This window comes from Poromitra crassiceps (genome assembly GCF_964638095.1).
Source record: "Poromitra crassiceps genome assembly, chromosome: 8".
Lineage (NCBI taxonomy): Eukaryota > Metazoa > Chordata > Actinopteri > Beryciformes > Melamphaidae > Poromitra > Poromitra crassiceps.
In genome coordinates, this window is record NC_139629.1 from 34,514,729 (window position 1) to 34,538,025 (window position 23,297).

At 44.3% G+C, this 23,297-nt stretch overlaps 1 protein-coding gene across 1 annotated transcript in view; it reads right to left on the minus strand.

The window, feature by feature from the left end:
• Nucleotides 1-23,297, minus strand: part of LOC310781718 (metabotropic glutamate receptor 4-like) — a gene marked incomplete at both ends in the record, with an annotated part of 84,846 nt that overhangs the window by 13,750 nt on the left and 47,799 nt on the right. Inside the window, 3 exons of the mRNA XM_083642330.1 lie at nt 2,094-3,029; nt 5,896-6,032; nt 17,493-17,693. Of these exons, the coding sequence (XP_083498456.1) occupies nt 2,094-3,029; nt 5,896-6,032; nt 17,493-17,693 (1,274 nt within the window). The remainder of the gene's footprint in view (nt 1-2,093; nt 3,030-5,895; nt 6,033-17,492; nt 17,694-23,297) is intronic.

Below are 23,297 nucleotides of genomic sequence, written 5' to 3' on the forward strand. Positions count from 1 at the left end.
CCACACCACAATTTGGAGGTTTTGGGGTTGAGCCTCAGTGAACGCTTGGACTTTGAAGAGCTTCTCAAGTGAAGACTGAAAAGCTCTGACAGAAATGAATTGACCACGTGAGATTCAGTGGCTCGCAGAGTTTGACAGCTGCATGACAGTTTTGAGGTTGCGGGTTCAAGCCTCGGTCAGTTTTTCGAGTTTTGAAAGTGGACACCCAGACTACAGACTGAAAATCCCAGAGAAAACCTGTCTTGTGAAGTGTGACCCAGTGGCTCAGAGAGTTGGATAACTGCCCAGCGGTATTGAGCTTTTGGGTTTGACCCTCAGTCAGTTTGCAGGTCGCGGGTTCAAGCCTCTGTCACTTTTGAGGTCGTGGGTTCGAGCTTGAGTCAGTTTTGAATGGTGACAGCCAGAGGAAGGAGAGAAAAGCTCTCTGAGAAGAGCTGTGAGAGCGAAGGGCAGCTGGTGGTGTGATGGAGTTGTTGGCCACATAGAGACAATTACAAAAGTACAGCACAAATAAAATAAAGATAAAAAAATATTTAGAAAAAGAAAAGCAGTCGCTATGTAACGTATCTTCAAGAAGTACTCTGAACGACTACAGAGACCAATCGCTCCAGTTTTAGAGAGTTCCATCTTCCATTTATCAGGAGCGTAAAAGGAAAAAGCAGTTTTTCCTGATTCACTATTCACACGCGGAATAAACAGTCTGATGTGTGACTGTGAGCGTGTCTGATAACTGGTACCATTAAAACAGATAGCCGACAGTACAGAGGAAGCTTGCCAGAAAGGGCTTTATAAATAAAAAAATAAACAAGTGACAGTGTTGCTCTCTTCCAATCGCAAGAGAGAGCCAGCGCACCTTTTCATAGAAAGTACCGTACATCAGTGTGTAAGAAACCCTTCACCAGTTACAAAAGCACTCTGATACACCGCATCAAGCGATTACTTACAATGTAGAATGTCGTCTTAGAATATACCGATTTAGAATGAGCGTCAGTGTTGAGCACCCCCAACACCACCACATGCACTACTTGCAAGAGAGATAATCTGCGATTCAATTTCAACTGATAAGAAACATCAAAAGCCGACAGTAATTCACTGGGTTATGCTACTTCACACGCGCGAGTCTTATCTATTTTTATGTGCGTGGATGTGCAGTGATTGACTGGCTCGGTGTTGTTGCCACTCAGTGAAGCTGAATCAAACACAAATTATAAGAAAACACATCCAAGCAAAACTTGAGGTGAAATGACTTAATTCTCATCACAAGTCAGCTGCTCTCGAGCCTTGTTACCTCCACAGTAGAGCACAAAGCCCCATCGGTGCATGCTGGAACATCTAACACACGAGGCTGATGCTAAACATGCAACAAGCACCATGTGAGTGGCCCTTCCTTTACACTGAACAACACACCACACACACTATACAGTACTAGGGGTGGTGGGGGGGGGGGGGGAATCGATACACCATAGTATCGCGATATTTTGCCTGACGATATTGTATCGATATTTGGACGCCAAGTATCAATATATAAAAAAAAAAAAAAAATGCCATGCCATGTCAGGCCACCGATGTGTGCCCGATGTTGCAGTCCACGCCTGCAGTGGCGTATTGAGTCCAGATAAGCTTAATAATGTAGCCTACATGTGGCGCAAAAACAAACTAAAAAACTGCATGTTTTACTTCCGGTGAGGTCAAGGAAAAGGTAGGAAAAGGAGTTAGACAATATATCGAAATATCGCAATATTCAATATATCGCGATATCGCAATACTATCGTATCGTGACTCAAGTATCGTTTTAGTATCGTATCGTGGGCATCTGGTGATTCCCACCCCTATACAGTACCTCCAGTTGGGAAAACTGACAGCCAATTATTTCTGTGCACATTAAGTCTGAATTTAATTGACTCACTGTCATTGTACACTTGCTATATATATATATATATATATATATATATATATACAATTATTAGCGAGTGAATTGTTATCTGTGCACAGACCTCAAAACAAGGGAGCAATAATAATGACAGATTAAGACTTTATTGGGCACTTTTTTTTTTTTACCGGCACTGCATTTAAAACGGAACAGTTTACTGCACCTTTTCTGCTGACTGCGAGGTCCCGAAGAAGATGGGGATGAAGGCGAGCCACACGATGCAGGTGGTGTACATGGTGAAGCCGATGGGCTTGGCCTCGTTGAACGTCTCCGGCACCCCTCGGGTCTTGATGGCGTACACGGTGCAGGTGACCATGAGCAACATGCTGTACCCCAGCAGGCAGATGAGGGACAGGTCCGATATGTCGCACTTCAGGACGCCGCGGGACTTGACGGGATTGGCCGTGCGCTGGTCCTCGTAGTCGATGATGGCCTGCGACGGATCCACGCCGAACCAAATGCACACCCCGAGTAGCTGCACCGAGATCAGGCTGAACGTGATGACCAACTGGGAGGCGGGGGAGATGAACCGAGGGGCGCTGACCGACATCTTACCCTGCTCGAAGATCCGGTAGATCCGATTGGTCTTGGTGAGCAGCGCCGCGTAGCTGATGCTCATGCCCAGGCCCAGGAAAATCCTCCGCAGGGAGCATATGCCCACGTCGGGGGCGGAGATCATGATGAACGTGGTGGCGTAGCACAGGAAGATACCCGTCAGCAGCACGTAGCTGAGCTCGCGACCTGACGCCTTCACGATGGGCGTGTCGTTGTAGCGTACGAAGGTGACGACCACGAACAGGGTGGCCATGATGCCCAGGACGGCGAGGAGGACAGGGATGACCGCCCAGGGGGAGCTCCACTCCAGTTTGACGATGGGGATGTGAACGCAGCCGGTGTGGTTCTCGTTGGGCCTCAGGTCAAAGCGGCACATCTTGCAGGTGAACGTGTCGGCCTGGTACTGGTACCCGTCACAGTTCTCACAGTGCCAGCAGCACGGGATCCCCTTCACCGTCTTCTTGCGCTGCCCGGCCCGGCAGGGTTGGCTGCAGATGGAAGACGGCACTTCTCGCGTGGCGCCGGGCCACTGCATCTCATCGGTCTGGAAATGTATTAGAGAAGAGAGGAATATATGGAGAACTAGTCACGTTTATATGCCTCATAATACTAATGCTGCATTACTCATAACCCATCTTTCCCTTCCACCAAACTCACACATTTTGTACTTCAATAAAAATGAAACCCCCAAACAAGTTAAATAAGTACCGCATGGTCGCACAATATTATTACATTTGGATAAGCTCATAATGAGAATGAATGCGGTTTATGAATTTACAATATATGGCTACTGTTGATTACATAGTCAACAATGTACCGCATTATGCACAATTCAATTAACTCTTGGTACATTCATATTAAATACACAGAAGCACACGGATAGAAAGGTTAAAAGAAAACCGTAAATATGCACAACTTGAGAAGACCGTAGTCTTTTTTTGAACAAGAAATCATTGGGTGAAAACTAGTTTTACAGCATGGAAGTAATAACACCAGGAAGCTACATTGGTGTTTAATTGGATACTTACAATGCATGTTCCACTAAATTGAGTTATGATATTAAATATGGATGTGTGGTACTGTAGGTCCAACACGGTGTCATGTAATGGCAAAGAACTGTGCTGTGGCATTGTCATTTATTTTATCAGCATGCGCTTATTAAGTGCAATCGTATAAGATGGGGTGGATCCAATCATTCAAATGCACATCTGGATGGTTGGGATGGTTATTTTAGTCTCCGGAAAATTACATCTCCATATGGCGTCCATTCCTGCTTCTCCTCAGGGGTCTCTGTCAGGGGGAAGCTGTTGGTAAGTGGATCTGCAGCGGTAACTCACAACAGGACCTTGATGTCTACAATAATCTAATACCTTGCCTGTGTGCTTCAACATGAGGAACTGCTGGGGCCTCTTGTATAAATGATTCATGAGCATCACAAAAGGAGGCGTACACATCCGTGCACCACGTTTGGCATTTGTAGAACGCAAATTTGATGTGCACATTCTCCACACACACACCCTATATGCATATGCATGTTGACGGGGGTACGTATGGGCGTGTGATGCGGAGGTGCTGAATGTCAAAATTAGGCTAATGCAAAAAGATGCTCTTGACTTTTCAGTCCATTATAGACCTGCTCATTTGCATAATTTGAAGTCGAAACGGCGTGGAAATACACACCGCGCGTTGACCTACATCACATTTCACCCTCTATGTTTATATATTCTAAACTCAATCATGAAGAGGATGATTTATATTATTCCTTGAATGTTGCCCTATAAAACTTGACTGTCGCCTAAGCTACACGCAGCTGAGATAACCTCTGATAGTGTAGTCGCAGACTGAATTTCAACCCACGTAGACCGACCTCCATAATCCATATTCACATATTACTGATCAGCCCGTGACGTCAGTCAAGTATGACGTCAGTTCAAATGTATGACGTCGGTTATGACGTCAGTCGTCGCCAGGTTCATCCTAGTATATATAGCGAAGATTTTAGCTCATCTTCCTCTCTGGCCGAATCATAGCAGCAGCTGGCATCTCGGCTGTTTGTCCTCACTGAGCTCTCTTTTCGCCCCACCCACCTCCCCAGTCCACCAACGAGTCTTGACTCCTGAAGAATCGCCCAAGGGGGGATGATACTCTATCCTAGCTAAACAGATGCCCCCCTCTCACCTCAAGAGGGGCGTCATCTTACACTGGAGTCATACGCCAAAGTACTGTAGCTGCCATGCCATGCCATTTGTTGAATTTCTTGAATAAAGCCGCTTGTTAAATCTTACCAACTGGTCTCTGGTGATTGAAGCAGTAAGAGTTGCAAGAAGGTACTGCACCATAATGAGTTAATTGTAGGGATGTCACAATATATCGTCCCACAATATATCGCGATATCAAAATGTGGCAATATGTATCGGTTGAGATGAAATCTCATATCGCGAGAAAAAGAAGCTGAACATGGTGGCACTGATCTGCATCTGATTGCATGCTCGCTCTCCTTTTCATTGCTTTGTTTGAACAGACGAGGGACGTTACAGACACGGAGGATGAAAATGGTGAAATTACTCAAATTAAGTTGAGGATGCCCCCTCAACTTACAAATCGATCGCAAAAAAATATTGTTAAAATATCGTATCGTTATCGTGAACCCAATATCGTGTATCGTATCGTATCGTGAACTGAGTGTATCGTGACACCCCTAGTTAATTGCATGGCAATATTGAAATAGCTGTGATTTGTGTGTGTTATGCTCAGTTACAGACGTGCAGTGGCTGCTTTAGCACCACCGGAGACGATAAAAGACGTCAATGAGAATGTGTGTCTTGAGGTCATGCTGATTGTCTTGTCCCTAGCTTGGTGGTGATGTGTGTGTGCTCCGTGTGTGCACTTTACTACTGTATCACTGTATGCTGCTTGCCATCACTTCAATGTTCACACATTTTCTTTTATAATGCTAATGAAAAGGGAAAATATGTGTCACTGGTCTCGTGGCTGTCCCTGTCGTGTCTCGTGTCTGTCCCTGTCGTGTCTCGTGTCTGTCCCTGTCGTGTCTCGTGTCTGTCCCTGTCGTGTCTCGTGTCTGTCCCTGTCGTGTCTCGTGTCTGTCCCTGTCGTGTCTCGTGTCTGTCCCTGTCGTGTCTCGTGTCTGTCCCTGTCGTGTCTCGTGTCTGTCCCTGTCATGTCTCGTGGCTGTCCCTGTCGTGTCGCCGTTCAAAGTTGCCGAAGCTGCAGTAAGTTTACGTTTATTGCCACGTGCTTTTTTTCTTTTTCTTAACAACACCTCACCTCAAACTGAAAATGTTGACATGGATATCAAGCTTGATAACAACAAAATCCATCTATGATCAATTTGTTCATAAAACGCAACAATATTACAGACATATTTGTATTACAATTCAAGATGTTCATACGTCTAAGTGGAGCTGGTCCGTCCAGTGGCCGATGATCTTGTACTCCGTGTTGTTATTGGTCATCTGGTACTGGTAGATTTCATAGCGACCGGGGGCGTCTCCGTTCACGTTGAAGGTCACTGGAGTGCCAGCGATCCCTGAGGAGGAAAAAGAACATGTCAGAATCACAGAGACGTCACCATGATTATTATTGCCCCGAAACTCAAACTCCTTGAAAGATTCCACTGTTCTGAAAGTACAGAATTCAACTTTCAGCGTCGGACGTCACAAACTCGAGTCTTTGTTGTCGTAGTGCTCTGAAATTAAATGAGGCCGCAAAAGGACTTCACACCAATAATGTTCGACTGTTATAACGATGTGAGCAAAATGGATGCTGACAGCCACGTCGCTGCTTTGAGGAGGGCCAGGGCCGCTGTCTGTTCATGTTCCCACATCATTTCGCAACTGCCTTATTCTGCCTATTGGCCCAGCGCTTGTTATTCTCCAGGTCCCCTCTCCGCGTGCTAACGAGTGACAGCACTGATTCTGATGAGCACTGTGAGGTCTCTCTCATCCCTCTGCTCCCTGATGAGCACTGTGAGGTCTCTCTCATCCCTCTGCTCCCTGATGAGCACTGTGAGGTCTCTCTCATCCCTCTGCTCCGGGTGTCTGCCTGACCCCCACCCCTTGTTATCAAATTGGGGTGTGTGAGGGAATGAAGATTCTCAGATTTAGTGGCGAGAGCCCACAACAGCATCTCACATGACACCACAACACATCACGTCACGCCAACAACAGCGCTCAGCAGCATCTCTGATGAAGGGAGCATTAATATCGTCCACATCTCTCGTTATCGATTTGCAGACACGCCATTCTCCTTCTCTCTTCCACAGCACTGACGTGGTGGGCCAAGACTTATTTAGTAAATAAACACAATGCCATAAGTTCTAATTTGTCTAAATGACAGGTGAAATATGTTTTAATAAAGAGCTGGATGCACTGCACAATATACTCTACAGGTATTGTAAATTACTTATGATTTTTTTTATTTTTTTTATTTGATTATTATTTTTATTTTATTTATTTATTTATTTTGGAGGGGGGGGGGCGTTCTTAGATAGGACAGTAGCCAGACAGGAAAGGTGGGGAGAGAGATGGGATGGCATGTGACTAAAGGACCACTGGTCGGATTCGAACACTGGTCGGCCGCACGAAGGCCTAAGCCTTTGTGGTGCACGCTCTACCGGGCGAGCCGCTGGGATGCCCCTGCTGCTGATATCTGAGAATGGATTGGGGAATGTGGAAAGGTGACAGTAGCGATAGCACCCAGGAAGATTTTCCTGGAGACAAGAATACATTTTTGTGGTTCAAAACAGATAAAGAATATACAAATTCCCCCAGACCTGACGGCTTGATGGTATCGCAAATCTGAGTCGCGCAGCTCTCGTGCTCGTGGCTTTGGGAGGGAGGTGTTGATGTTCACCACACAAGTATTGATTGGACTTTCTTATGTGCCAGATAGGAATAAAAGGAATTATTCAACTGAGTGGCTTTCCCTTTGGTAGGTCACAGCATCGATTGGGGGGTTGTTGTTGAATCCTGTGAGTCAGAGAAGTTTGGAGTATAGACCTATTCTCTCTCCTCTGCAGTGGCGTGCCTGACCAAGTTGGTGCCCTAGGCAAGATTTTTGCTGGTGCCCCCCCTCCCCCCTCCCCCAAAGAAAATATAATAAAAATGATATCACAGCTAATTCCACCACTGCAGTGCAGGTTCAGAATCGCCCTCCCCCATTGGTGCTGGAAGTACTTTCAGGTAGGGGGTGCTGTAAGGAAGGGACTCTCGGTGCTGCCCGCGAGGGCAGCGCTGAAGAAAATTAGACGTTTTTTGGACTTTCATCCATATTTAGAAGAATATTTAATTTTAAATTAACATTAGAATTATACTGTTGTGATGTCATTATTCAGTATCTTCTCCTTTTCTCACTCACTTTCATGTAAGCACCTGCTCTCCCTTTAGTCGTTTTACACTACAACAGACAGCAACACAGGCATAAACACTGAACTTATTATTATTATTATGGAAAACCAGATTATGATGAAAATCAAACACTTTTGAAGAGAGAGCGTATGAAATAAGATTAGAGCTGGGAAGCACAAACTGTTTTTTAATGCATCTTGTTGGTGGTATAAACACAAGACAGCCAAATCCAACAATTTCGAAAATCCCATTTCTTGCCACCAGGGGGTGCTGCAGCACCCTCAGCACCCACCTTCCAGCTCCCTTCCCCCACGCTGGGAAAAAGCTCCGAGCAGGTAGAAGGGGGCGCGGCCGCGCAGGGGGTGGGGTGCTATGGATTAGGGACCATGGTGAAAGTGCTGCAGCCCAGGCAGCTAGAAAGCCCCGAATTAGAAAAATGATTTCACTATTATTTAAAGACTTAAGACGTTGTTCTGCTTATTTTTTGTCTACTATTGTAAAATAATAGTAGGCCTATTATCATGAAAAAAAGATTTTACCCTCTCTGGCGCCCCTAACGGCTCAAGCGCCCTTAGCATTTGCCTAGTTCGCCTAATGGACGGCACGCCACTGCTCCTCTGCGTGTGTGTGTGTGTGTATCAGGGGTCTAATCAACTCCCATGGGTTTTAAATGCATTACCACCAAGTATCATGTTGCATTATCTACAGGGCATGTCTAATGGCCTCTGTCCACCGGGGGCGGTACAGCTCCGTGAACAGACGCACACGCATGTCATCTGTCAGACGCATGCGGGATCTGACAAAAATGTAACAGGTGCGTCATTTTTTCGTACCGCATGTATCGCCCATCTATTAACATGGAACATCTGTTCAGGCAGTTTACCGGATCTGCACAGATCTGCACCACATCTGGTGTACATTATAACGATCTGCCATGCGCATTAATTAGCAGGGAAGGAACCAAGCAGGATGTATTTTTACATTCATTTGAATGACTTGACCAATTATTGGTAAACAGAATACATGAAAATATGACGGCACGGTGGATCAGTGGTTAGCACTGTTGTCTCACAGCAAGAAGGTCCCGGGTTCGAACCCCGGACCGTCCCAGGTCCTTCCTGTGTGGAGCTTTTGAATGTTGTCCCCGTGTTCGTGTGGGCTTTCTCCGGGTCCTCCGGTTTCCTCCCACCATCAAAGACATGTATGTTAGGGTTAATACTCCTGTCAGTGCCCCTGACCAAGGTACTGGCAAAAGAACTGGAGTTGGTCGCTGCCCTGCGGCTGCCCACTGCTCCTAGTTCTAGGAAGGTTCCTAGTAGAGGATGGGTCAAATGCAGAGGATGAATTTCCCCATGGGGATAAATAAAGGATAACTTAACTTAACTGAATAATATATATATTATATTATACAATGAATATTTCACCTTCACCCATTTTAAAACGTCACACGTTATTCCTGTGCCCCAGTACAGTCAGTCAATGTCAGTGAACACGCACCACTCTTTCTTAAAGTTAGTTCAAGTGCAGAACTAAGCGTGGAGTTGACTGTCACGGGGAAATCTGTCAAATCTCCACTGCTCCATAGACAATTAATTGGGTGCTGAATTTGTGAAGCCGTGAGGTTTTTGTGTGAGTTCTTCTTGCACCCAAATGAGGTTTACATTCTGGTTCATATCTGTTAGCAATGCTCCAATATGAACTTCAGAACCCCATTCATCGTCAATGGGGCCCCTTTTACATCCCAGTGACATCAATGGCATGGTTCTATCTCTGATTTCCAGCTTCAGGAAAGAGTGGTGCAAGTTCACAAAGGGGGACTGAACTGTCCAGGGGCAGAGAAAAAGCAGATAGGTATGTTGTATGTGAATTTTTTAAAATGGGTGGTATGCCCCTTTAAACAGTAAACAGACATTGCTATTTCCATGCATATAGGCTAAGGTTAACTCACTGAGCACTTTATTATGAACACCTGTTACAGCTGCTTATTTACAAAAGTATTCAATCAGCCAATCATGTGGCAGCATTGCAATGCATAGGATCATGCAGATGCAGGTCCACAGCTTCAGCTCATGTTTACATCAAACATCAGAATGGGGGCAGGGGAATGTGATGTCAGCTACTTTGCCCGGGACATGGCTGTTGGTGTCAGACGACGGGCTGCTTTGAGTAGTTCTCAAACTGCTGCTCTCCTGGGATTTTCACACACAACAGTTTGGAGTCTAGAGCTTACACAGAATGGTGTGCAATCAGTGACGGAAACGCCTTGTTGATGAGAGCGGTCAGAGGAGAACGGCCCCCAGACTGACAGAAAGACGACAGCAGACTGAGATAATCTCCTTACAACTGTGGTGAGGAGCAGAAAGCATCTCAGAATGCAACACATGGATGATCCTGGAGGCGGAGGATGTCACTTTGGTAGCTGGTTGACACTGAGCTGAAAGCTGATCTCGATGCAGTATTAGCATGGGGGGTTACTAATAAAGTGAGTGTAGCTTGTTTCATAACTGGATTTTCATTTTAGCCTCAGATTTTTTGAGGAAATGCTCCCCAAAAAAAAGATAAGCTCATCAACGTGGTTCAGATTCAGTTCTTTCAAACCTCTCTCGTAACGGACAAGCCCGTCTTTTATTGTCACACGAACACCACAATACATGCATGCGGCCACAACACACTCATGCTGACGGTGGCCGGTGAAAAGTGTCCTCTGCATTTAACCCATCCAGGCATGTCCTTTCCTCCAAGGGGCAGGCCAGGAGCAGTGGTCGCTTTCTCGTACAGCGCCCGGGGACCAACTTTGGATGTTGTCGTCACTGGTCGGATGACGATGACGATCTGATCTTCTGCATGTTTTTAGTGGGGGGGTTATATACGGAGGAACCCCCTGGGGGGAGCACGGGGAGTACATGCAAACTCCACACAGAGAGAAAGGCCCTTTCGACGAGATAACCCACCTGGGCAGTAGGCACTGAAGATATGGGGGGGAACACAACCACAGCGCCCACAGTGTCCCAGGCGAGAATCGAACACAGGACCTTCCAACTGTGAGGCGACAGCGCTACCGACTGCGCCACCGTACCCCCGACTGCGCCACTGTACCTGCTGATACTATTCTCAATTTTAAGATGATTGTTTTATTGAAAGTATAATACTGGCACTGCCTCTTCAGCGATTTTCTCATCCATATTCAAACAACTTAGTTATTCTCAGGATCTCATGGTTCTTGGTACTACAGAGCTCAACAGTCACGTGACTTTTCGTGACGGTTCCTGCCCCCGGACGTAAGTTCCCCATTCATTTTCTCCATAGACATTTAGAAAAATCCTGATATAACAAGAGCCTCCTCCCCATGTTGTTATTTTTTGTTTTTGCTCAAACCGAACGTTTTATGGTCACTCACGAGTCAGTACGTACTGTAGGCCCACGGGTCGGCATGGGTCGGGTCCAGCCTTAAAACTCGTTATATAAATGCAAAACGGAAACGTTGGATTCAGCTGTCAGAGACTGTAATTTAGCTACTCTAAAATGGAGGCCAGTTATTATAAGTCATATGGAGCAGAGTTAAAGGGATAGTTCGGTTTGTTTGAAGTTGGGTCCTATCAGCTAGTCACATACACTAACGTAATTAGGTACAGTGTTCTGGACGCTGAGCGCAGTGTCTAACGAGATCCGGCACCCAGAGGAGTAGCCTCGCGCAGCCTCACCAGCTTTTTCTCTCTCAGTACTGGGGGTCAACAACTAAAACTATAACTGTAATTTAGCCACCTAAAACAACGGCCACCTAAACAAATCGATATCCGTGTACATGCACGCTCTATTTTGACAATTTTCAGCGCTTTACTTTTCCGCAAAACAGCAGTTTCATTCGGCACTGCTTTTTCTCCAAACCGTACAACTACCGTGTTCCTCCGCTAAAAGCCAGGTCAGAGCCGCAGCACTGGATTACTCCGCAGTTATTTGGGGGTAGGCTATTTTATTTCTCCCGGTTTGAAGACACAACAAATAGAATACACGGACGAAAATATGAGTGATTTTGATAGCGAGGATGATATGCCATTCACCTTGGTGACAAGAGGATACAATTATGAACCAGAGAGAATACAGAAGAGGAACTTTTGCAGAGAGTGAACAGGCAGAGAGATGCGCCTGCTGTCTAAATGCCTGGGTGCCCTGGCTGCAAACCTTATTCACCATTCCCAGGATAAATTGTGGAAAACGACCCAGACCAGAGAGGCCAGGTGACTTGTTGTCTCTAAAGTAAGTCAGTGTTTTATCTCTCTTCTTCCTGTTTTGTAAACCGCGGCTCTGTGCTGGCTTTAGCGGAGGAATACGGTGGTTGTACGGCTGGGAGAAAAAGCAGTGCCGAATGAAACTGCTGTTTTGCGGAAAAGTAAAGCGCTGAAAATTGTCAAAATAGAGCGTGCATGTACACAGATATCGATTTGTTTAGGTGGGCGTTGTTTTAGGTGTTTTAGGTGGCTAAATTACGTTTTAGTTGTTGACCCCCAGTACTGAGAGAGAAAAAGCTGGTGAGGCTGCGCGAGGCTGCTCCTCTGGGTGCCGGATCTCGTTAGACACTGCGCTCAGCGTCCAGAACACTGTACCTAATTACGTTAGTGTATGTGACTAGCTGATAGGACCCAACTTCAAACAAACCGAACTATCCCTTTAAGGGCCAGTGCTGGGGTTGATTATCTTTTCAGCTTCCACTCTTCGTTTTGTGACCCAGCCTGACCTCAGAAATACGTTTGTGTTTCCATCTTATCCTCGCCTCTTTATTTGCCGTGCTGCTTAATTTCCCTGGTTTCTCGGCCAGGAGACAGGAGGCATTTGGACTATATTATACTTCTCAACACTGTCATTTAAGAACCTTTTCAAGGCAGTTACAACAGTAATGCCATGGTCTGAGGGAAGTACTTAATTCTTATGCAGCAAAGTGCCCGTTCTCTTTTGGACAACCACACATCTACAGCGAAACCTTTAATAAAGCAATATTCCACTTATACTGTCGTGTTCACATGGTGGTTATTTGGCACTTGACTGTCATGAAAGCCATAATATAAATGTTGCCTGTTGATATTATAAACGACTCGGCGAGATCGAGGGCGAGTTTGTAGCGTTGTTTTTTTTAATGTTTGTAGCGTTGTTGTTTTTTTTACTTCCCGTGACGCGGTTCGTGGTCTTAAAGGGATACACACACAAATGCTGCATCGGGTACTGTATCAATGGGTTAAGACAACAAAGCAGTCTTAGGTCTGTCGTCATTTTGCATTTCTATTCTTGCTCTAATGTAAAATTAGTATATAAAAGTAGATCCAGACTCCCAAACAAGAACTGTCTCTCCTACTGTAAATGCTGTCCCTCCTCATAACACAACTCATAACACAACTGGGTCAAGTGGGCGGGGCTACATAAGGTGAATACGATGTTTGAATGAGCGGATCCTCGTCACGTTCCATTCAAAATGGCTGAATCAGTAATGAAACCTCCTGAAAGGAAAGTCTTGCTAAACATGTGTTGAGTCCTCCTGTCCTGATATTACGTGGGCACCAGCCAACCTGCGCTGTACAGCAACCACAATGAATGTTCTCACCACCTTACAATCTGGTTTATATAAGGTCCCTGTGTGACTCAAATGTCCTTTGAGGAAAGAAATTGAATAGCATAGAGGGTCGCTGAGTACATGCTACTCATGAATAGAGCCAGGGAGTGCACCTTCATCGACAATCTCTGTAGAGGTTTCTTCTTTCCTTTAGTCAGCACGGGCGTCTCTGGACAATTCCCAGAATACTGCGGCGATCATGTGGACGCTTCCCGTTCCTTTTCCTTAAAACCTTTCAAATCCTCCATTCCACTGTGCTGCTGGACGACTCTTAAAAGCAATGTATTCCGGTAATGTGTTGTTGTAGGCATTGATTTTCTAGCCATTCTTAGTTGTAACGCCAATGGCTTCAGTGCTGAGGAGGCTTCCAGTATCCCCAATCAAAGAATGCAGAAAGTATTTCAGTTTTAATTTTGTATAACAACAAGCAGCCCCGTTCAGTTGAAGGCTTTGCTCTATAGCAGAAGAGAAGAGAAGAGAAGAGAATTGATCTATCTTGTCAAACTTTAACTAAATATGACTTTAGGACACATCAAACTGCTTTGGGGGGGGGGGGCTGGACCGCACCAGTGGTGCCAGCCTTATAAATGTCACGACTGAGTGGCTGACTGACTGATTGATGAATTGTTGGCCGTGGCACATCGCACACCCATACACATGGCACACCCATACACATGACACACCCATACACATGGCACACCCATACACATGGCACACCCATACACATGGCACACCCATACACATGACACACCCATACACGGTGTGGCAAAGCGTTGGGCGATATGTTAACCAGCCCATCAACCGACGAATGCTGATATATTCACACAGGTGTGTCTGCGTCTGCGGCGCGCGCAGGGCGCACGGCTGCAGGGGTTTTTCAAGGTACCCGGTCGTGACGAAGCTCATCAATCCTCTAGTCAATGGACTTAGTGTTAGTAAACACATCATATGCTCGGTTTTGACCTAGTCATGCTTTTCCTCAGGAGGAGATTTGACACAAATGAGGAGTGACCTGGTTACATAGTAATAATAAGCACACTCGGGACACGTAGACGTGTCACTCGGGGACACGTAGACTAGAATGTTCTGACTTTGAAGTTGGGTAATAAATACAGTAATAAATTGCAGAGTGCTGCACCGTCTCCTTTCCATCTCTATGAGGGAAATAACGATACAACAATTACAACATATACGCGCTTATGTTGACTTTAAAGGAACAGCTCACCCTAAAATCCAAGTTTGAGTTTTGGAGATATCGGCCGCAGAGTTTCTGCCTTCTCTCCAATACAATGGAACTGGATGGCACTCGGCTTGTGGTGCTCAAAGTGCCAAATAAATACATTTGATAAACTCAACAGCAATGTCTCTTTCCAGAAATCATGAACCCGTTACTCAAGAGAATCCACAGACCTTGTTATGAGCAGTTTCATGGAGGAACTATTTTCTTTTGACCGAACTACACCCGCTAGCTGCTAGCTACATGTGGTTCCTACATGACACTGCAAACGCAAATAGTTCCTACATGAAACTCCTCATAACAAAGTCTGTGCATTATCTTGAGTAAGTATGATTTCTGTAAAGAAACATTGCTGTTGAGTTTTTTCAAATGTATTTTTTTGGTGCTTCGAGCACTACAAGCAGAGTGCCATGATCCAGTTCCATTGTATTCAAGAGAAGGCAGACATCTCTGCGGCCGATATCTCCAAAACTCAGGCAACTATCCCAAAACGATATAGATGGATAAATAGCACTACAGGTGAGAGGAAACATATGTATTTTGGATTTTAGGGTGAGCTGTTCCTTTAAAACAGTTCCCCTCACATGAATCCATAACCTAAAAGACCTCTGATGAAGTTAATTCAACCTCATCTCCTGCACTTTAGCATTGACATCAGTCCTGTCAGGTACTCATGCCGTACGGTGACCGCCCCGTTCGCAGAGATCCCGGTCTGTAATCGTCATCTAAATAAATATATCCATGACTGTATAATTACCCGTGAGGGTGGAGCAAGTGTTGTGACTATATGTCACTATGCTCTTGTTGCATTCTGCTTGATTGCACGGGCACTCTGATGTGTATGATCTGATGTATAATTACGTTCAAGTTATTATAAGCACTATAGCGCTGACCTGCGTTAGACCCCGCTCTGCAGAGAGAAGGGTTAGATCTTTATGTATTTACATTCACATTAACATTCTGAACATGGCCCTCATGATCATCCCAGCGATGCTAAACTCTGCATATGCTGTTTATGACCTGCTTATACCATATGTCCCTATGCTGTATATATCTTTTTTTATGTAGGCGTATAATATTTCATTTTCACAGCTTGTGCAACTTGCTTAGTCCTGCTATATGTTCTTTGCATCTTGCATATATTCAGACCATAATGAAAACATAACTTTATATTCTAAATAGCATTTTTTTTAGCACTGTGTATCTAAATATTTGATTATGTTTATCCCCCTCATCACTGTGTACTTGCCCTGATTTAACACAATAACTATCACTGATCAACAGCAGAAAACAACAAGGCTAAAAAGAACAAATAGTGAACTAACAAAGCCAAGCGTGCACAAGAAGGTGTATGAATCTGTATTAGACATTATATCACCATACTATATATTAAGCAGGATATTAATTTCAGAATATGGGATCATTAAGGCTGTGGGAAAATGAATATAGCATTTGGCTGTAATAGGCATTCAATGAATACAGATACAGAAATGCGTTGTGGATATTATTAAAGGCGTAGTGTTTTTGCGTGCGTTTGCATGCAGTGTTTGTGGTTAGCCAAGAAGTAATGCATTCTGCAACATGCAAACCGTATATACGACCAAATAAGGTGGAGAGTGGCTATGAAATGTACAGATGAGATGTTAATTAATTCACAATAAAATCAGCTATGTGCATATATTTTTGTTACATTTACATTTGAGGTGTTTAGCTGATGCTCGTGAGAGACCAACGTATGTACACCGAGTGCAACAGCAGCAGACACAGCTTCACAGATGACCAACTTTGCAAGCAAATGCCGTGGTCAGACTGTTCCCTTGTACGCAAGCACTTGAACAAGCACACTATTCACACAGTCTCTGCCTCGTTTGCATACAAGTGCCAGCGATGTCAACACTATCACATTATGTTGAGGTTTATGACAACCCCTGTTTGCCACTGGAAACAAAGCGTGCTGGTGGTGAGGCTCTCTTGATGCTGACTGGTAACTCTCTCTCTCCCCCTCTCATGTCATCTCTTTCAGATTGCACGGCAGTAGACAGTAGTACTTCAAGCAGGAGCGCTCTTGCGTGGGCAAATTCACTGCTGACAAGATAAGGCGGGAAACACGCGTCTCACAAAGCACGGCTCCGGCCAATCATCAGCTGTGATAAAATCTCTTCCTGCTGCTGCTGCTGCTTGTCAGCCCTCCTACGGCTCCCCCCCCCCCCCCCCCCCCCCCCCCGGATCCCGCCCCCCACCCCCCCGCTCGCTGTGACTCATAATTGGAAGCTATACTCACAAAGCCTATGTGCGAGCATGTTGTGTTGCATGTTGTGTGAACACAAGAAATAGGACATGCAAGTTGCATCACAGTACGCCCAACTCCCCAGTCAGCTTTTGTACAAATAAACGTATCATATTATATTCGATACGATCGAATTTCAATATGCTTATACTTTAATTCTTAATTAATGGAAAACCCACGGCCCCCATAAGAATGTAAATGTGCCTTGTGTAAAAACACGTTTTTTGGGGGGGGTTTCATGTGCTCTTTTGTCATTTATATTTATCTTAATTTGTATTCAAATAGGTCCGTTGGTGGGGAAAGGTGGTGGTTTCCTAAATTAAAATTTATTTTTCAAACTGCAGTAATTACCTTTGTTGGCTTGTTTCAATTGCTAATGATTTTCAAATGGTCTTCAAAGCAATTAAGGGATTTAAACAACAAAGTTAATTACAGTAATGATCATTTGTAAAAAATGCATGTGGATGCGTGTGCGTAACCTTTTTGTCCACGGTGGCAGATGAATGAAGAGCACACACCTGTGAAGTTGACATTGCGGATGTACTTGAGCAGCAGCGTCCCGTTGATGAGCTCCATCTTGGGGCAGAGGCCCACCTTGCCGGGACACAGGTCCTTGTGCATGTGGTGCAGGGCGTGAGCCATGGCGTACACCGCGTCGATCACAAACTGCACCTTCCCTTCCTGTTCGTACGACGAGTCCTTCCCGATCCGTTCATGGTCTAAGAGAAAACGCAGAAAAAAAATGACTACAGTATTCGTAACATGAAATTATGTCCCCACTAGTGGGAGAAATATCGTGACCGTGTTGGATTTCAAATGTATACATGTACAGTGTAAGTTCGTAAGTAAGTTATAAAGTGAAATCAAATCCAAACAAAATACTCAGAGCACAAAAGCTGGACTCGCATAATAATCAATCAAAAATGCAAGGGCCAAACGATGAGTGTAAGTGTAAAAATCAAGCAAATGATAGCCTTCAAGAGCCCCGACTACTTCCAAGAGCCCTCCATATCTTTTCCACCATATTCAATTCATTTCGAGACGAGGCATAGGCCTGTTAACTGCTCATTTTACGGCATTTATTCTAGACATCATTCAAAGTGTCTGTTTTCGCAGAATCCAACCTGGACTTGTATTGCAGCCTTCAGCATTAGGGTCCGTCTGTGTATCTCTGAGAAGGAAGGAGCCACTCAAGATTATTCAGCAAGGCTCTTTTGCTAATCACACCGGCTTTGTCTTTGTCACGGCGCAAAAACAACCTTGGCAACGCCGCGCAAAGATTTCCCAGAATCCAAACCGGTTTAAACTTTTAAAGGAAACAAAGGCTGGCCAAGGCAAACACTAACTGATCTACCGGCGCACTTTGGGAACCTTCTCGCAGCACATCCAGGTCGTGTTGATGTGCTCTCTCGTACCGTTTATCCCCACCGAGCCGCCACGGATCCATTCATCGAGAACAGAGCGTGTGATTGAGCGGTGGAAGAGGAGTGGCAGACACAGCGAGACAGGCCTAATCATTCTCCAGTATTAATGTTATTAGTTATGACAGGTGTGTATTAATCATCGCTGGGGACGTTCTAATGCTCTGAAAATGTTTTAATCGCCGAGCGAGATTTTCAATTAGCATCCTAATCCTTTTGTTATCCAGCAGATAGCCAGAGCTGGAAGAGTGACAGCAGGATATAGCCATTTAACCAACCGAACAGCTACAACTGACAGGATACTGTTATAGCCCATTAACCGACCGAACAGCTATAACTGACAGGATACTGTTATAGCCCGTTAACCGACCGAACAGCTATAACTGACAGGATACTGTTATAGCCCGTTAACCAACCGAACAGCTACAACTGACAGGATACTGTTATAGCCCGTTAACCGACCAAACAGCTATAACAGACATGATACTGTTATAGCCCGTTAACCGACCGAACAGCTATAACTGACAGGATACTGTTATAGCCCGTTAACCGACCGAACAGCTATAACTGACAGGATACTGTTATAGCCCGTTAACCGACCGAACAGCTATAACTGACAGGATACTGTTATACTGTAGCCCGTTAACCGACCGAACAGCCACAACTGACAGGGGTGAAAGATGGATCGGTGTGTGTCTCTCCACAAACGCTTTACTGACTCTGAAGTTCCAACCTACTGTAGAAAGGGTGTTTGAGTAGAAATATACACAGATTGCAGCCACTTTAGTGTATGAATTATGAATGCTTTTAATAGCTGCTGTGTCAACTTTGTGCGCTTGTGCGCTAATTGTGTGTCATTAACGCTTAATGGAACAACTCCAATAATATAAACACAAGGTCCTACCTGTTCATACTGTATGCGTGCCTCATCTGCCTAACGGCACAAATGGATGGGAATAGACCCTTTTCACGGGGGCCATTTTGTGTCGAAAAGGCAGAATAAACACAGGTGCAAGCAAAACACTAATGAGGGTTTCCAAATTCCAATCATGGAAGTTGGAAAACCCTCATTAGTGTTTTGCTTCCACCTGTGTTTACCCTGCCTTTTCGACACAAAATGGCCCCCGTGAGAAGGGTCTATTGCCTCTTGCTTACTTTAGTAGCTATCCGTATTTCCCAGACCTCCAGAAACACCCAGAGTGAACTGAGATTGTTTTAGTTTTTATTATATTTATTCCATTCTTATAAAGGTCAAAACAACAAACTGGTGAGACTGAGAATCGGTAAGAGGGCAAACACTCAGACAGGGAAGCAGAACTATGTGACTGACACTATTGCTACTCTTAGCATGAGAAAGGTTGCGTAAACATGCCCACTGCACATGTGCACTGCTCTCAAGATGGTGGATTTACACATACATGTAGGCTACATGTATACACTGTCATCACTCTCTTTCGCTCTCAGACAGCAGCCCCATTCCCTCTTGCAAAGGTGAGCCGACTTTTACAATCTAAAACACGTTGTCTGTGCGATTAGCGTGCTGAATGTGACATAAGAGACTGAGATAGTCCGATTTAAAATGATTTTTATCTTAATTGTATTGAAGTTGCCACTGCGGAGCTTTTAACCCATTCATACCTGATGCAGCATTTGTGTGTGTATCCCTTTAAGACGCGGTTCGCGGTCTTAAAGGGATACACACACAAATGAGGGATATACACGCAAATGCTGCATCAGGTATCAATGGGTTAACGTTGCACACTCGCACTATGAAATCAGCACGTGACGACTAGTGTCCTCTAGAGAGAGAATGGTGTCAGCGGAGGACCAAAATGCGAGACTCATTAGCCAATGAACAGCCAGGAATGGGTCTCGCGCTACTTGTGCATGCTAAAATAAAGCTGATAATGTACAATTTGATTCAAGGGATGAAAAACCCTTTCAGAGTACAACACAAACTGTCTATTTTGCTGCAACTCGACATTGCTGCTTAATCCAGGACCTTACTTCCTGGAACTCTTGAGAGTAAAAAACTGGTCCATTGGAGTGAATGGAGATGTCGGGACTCTTCTATCTATACGGCTCTGGTGACGATGTGCAAAAAGAGCGTTCTCTGAGGAAATAGGAGCTAGTTTGTAATAGTTTGTATGCCGAGACAAGGAAGACAGCTGATCTTTGAAGTTACAGATAGCGTTTGGCTCTTTTTGATCCTGTGCGACAGTAGTTTTTTTCAGTAGTTTACGCCTCAACTCAGTGGAAGGATGTGGCCGAGCTGCTCGCTTGTGTTTTGAAGCTTGATGCTTGATGTTAAGGCCCAATTATACTCTACATTAAAGACGGAGACAGACAGAGCCTTCTGTTCGTACTCATTGTACTGCATTCATTTTGTGCGTTTTCTGTCCGTCCTCTGAAAACTTACGGATACGCATGAAACGGAGCAAAACCACACACACACACTCATACATTTGACTCTCTACTGCCCACTGGTGAATGTATTCCATAACATGATACCAACATGAAAGACGCATGGAAGTATGTGAGGAGTGACGATAATAACGTTTGAAACGGACGCATCTATTTCACGTATGAAAATGAGTATAAATGAGCCATTAGAATCATTTAATTTCTATGTAGACGATTGAGCGATTTTGCCAACTCTGGACAATTGCATATTTGAATTCATCTGTTGCATCACAGAAAGAGATGAAGCGTAATAATGTTATCCATCATCATAGGTCATGTCAAAAACACATAAAGTGGTCATAATCAATTTAGCGTGCTAATGGGTGTGCGCTCTAGTGAAAATTGGCCCCATTGAGATGCATTTGCACGCCGCTTGCAAATTACTCCAGGCTTTTTATTATAGCTATGACGTTTCATAATAATAATACATAAATATATAATATGAATGGACTTTTTACTGTCATTGAGGGAACAATATAATCTGAACAATATGCCTCTTTGCTTTCAATTAACGTTAGCCTCCATGTTACTCTTGTTGTTGTTCATTCATAATTCTACTGTATGGTGCTCCTGATCTAAACAAGACAAGGATGAATGTACATAGTCTAAGCCATGGAAAGATGAGGAAAAAAGTAATGATGTCTTGGGACTATTTTCAATAATGAAGACTACTTAACAGCTAACGCCCAGTTCACGTCATATCACAGTGCACGCCCCCTTTCTTTGACCCATTCATTGTTGGGCTCGCCCCCTTTCTCTGATGCTGTCTCCTCACCCATTCACAGTTTGCCACACATGTGGCAATAACCAATCAGCCCAAACCATTCCTCTCCAGCTGATCCCAATCACCTAATCAGCGTAGTATATCAGGGTCCATGTTTTGTACTCTGTTTGCTATGTGCTGTGTATGTGCCATATGTCATTCTCAGTTGCTGATCATCATCCTGAAGCAGTTTTTGCCCCACCTCCTCCCCTGACCACCACCATCGTCATGACTCCTGATTGAAGAATTCCCTATGGGGGATTTCCTATCCTATTCTTCACTGACGACGCCCTCATCATCTCAGGAGAGCGTCATCATATCATGGAGTCATACGCCAAAATTAATTTGTTGTATCATTAAAGACTTGTTATACTTTCTACTAGTCTCTCATGATTGAAATACAATAAAGAAGCATGAATAGATCAAGTAGGAACTTGTAAGGTGTCTATTGCAGCCATTTCCTCTCTAAATGGAGGCACTTCCTGTTAACAAATGTTGATGTACACAGATAAATAGTTTTGGTTTGTTGTGCTACCATAATTATCTATATCCTGCATCACTATTTGCCTGCTTACAGAAGGCAATTTAACATCCCTGACAAGGCTCTGAAGCTTCAATATCACCAGTTATGCTTCTGCAAATGTGCGCTAGAGCAGGGATGGGATATCTCTCTCTCTCTCTTTATCTCTCTCTCTCTCTCACACACACACACACGCACACACACACAAACAAACAGATTTGTCCTATTGCCTGCTATAAACAATTCCCTACCATTCTTCTAAAACTTTACAATACTTTAAGTGTATCTGATTTGTGTGCAACATCCATTTATTATTTATTTGAAACTATTTTGATCTTCCAATCTCCCTGGATGAATACATCTTTATAATATACCTTCTTTGTAGATATCCTGTTATTACTGAGTTTGAAGACATGCCACAACAACACATTCAAGTTTAGGCAGATATGCCCTCTTCTAAAGCCACCTATTTCTGAAGAAAATGGTGAAAATGACATACCCAAACTAAAATGCTTACTGTGGCTGAACCGTTAGGTTTACAGACAACTGCCTGACCTTTTCTGAAAGGTAAGATTTTGAAGTTTCTGTTCCAAGTGTCAGAATGACTCTATGTGTTACTGACCCTGAGTAACACCAGCTCAAACACAGTGGTTGATTCTCGCCTAGAATAAAAAACACTTTTAGAGTGTAAACAGTTACCTGTGGTTGTTGTATTTATGGCTAGAAACCCAATGGAGACATAGCCACAGGCCTTACCACATCCCAACTCAAAGAAGATGAAAAAATACCAAGACATGAGTATTTGGCAGTGGTTTTTGTAGGGAGATACCTAGGTGGATTTCCAAAAAGCCATTATAAAAAGCCATTTGAAAAAGCCAAATAATCTGAAATGTTGTCTTTGTCTTTGTACAAAGACAGCTATAACTTCTGCTGTGTTGATCTGATCTGAAAAAGGAAGACATGGTTCGATGCGCAAGATTCAGCCGGTTAATTTGGTATGTAGCATGAACAGTATTGTTCAGAATTAACTACCTAATTAATCACATAAATGACAGATGAACAGCAAAAAATCAGAAACGTAACGCCGGGGTTACGGTGCCATGCAACATAAACAACCTTTAAAAAAAGTTATTTTTCCAGATCCCCCAGGGTGTCC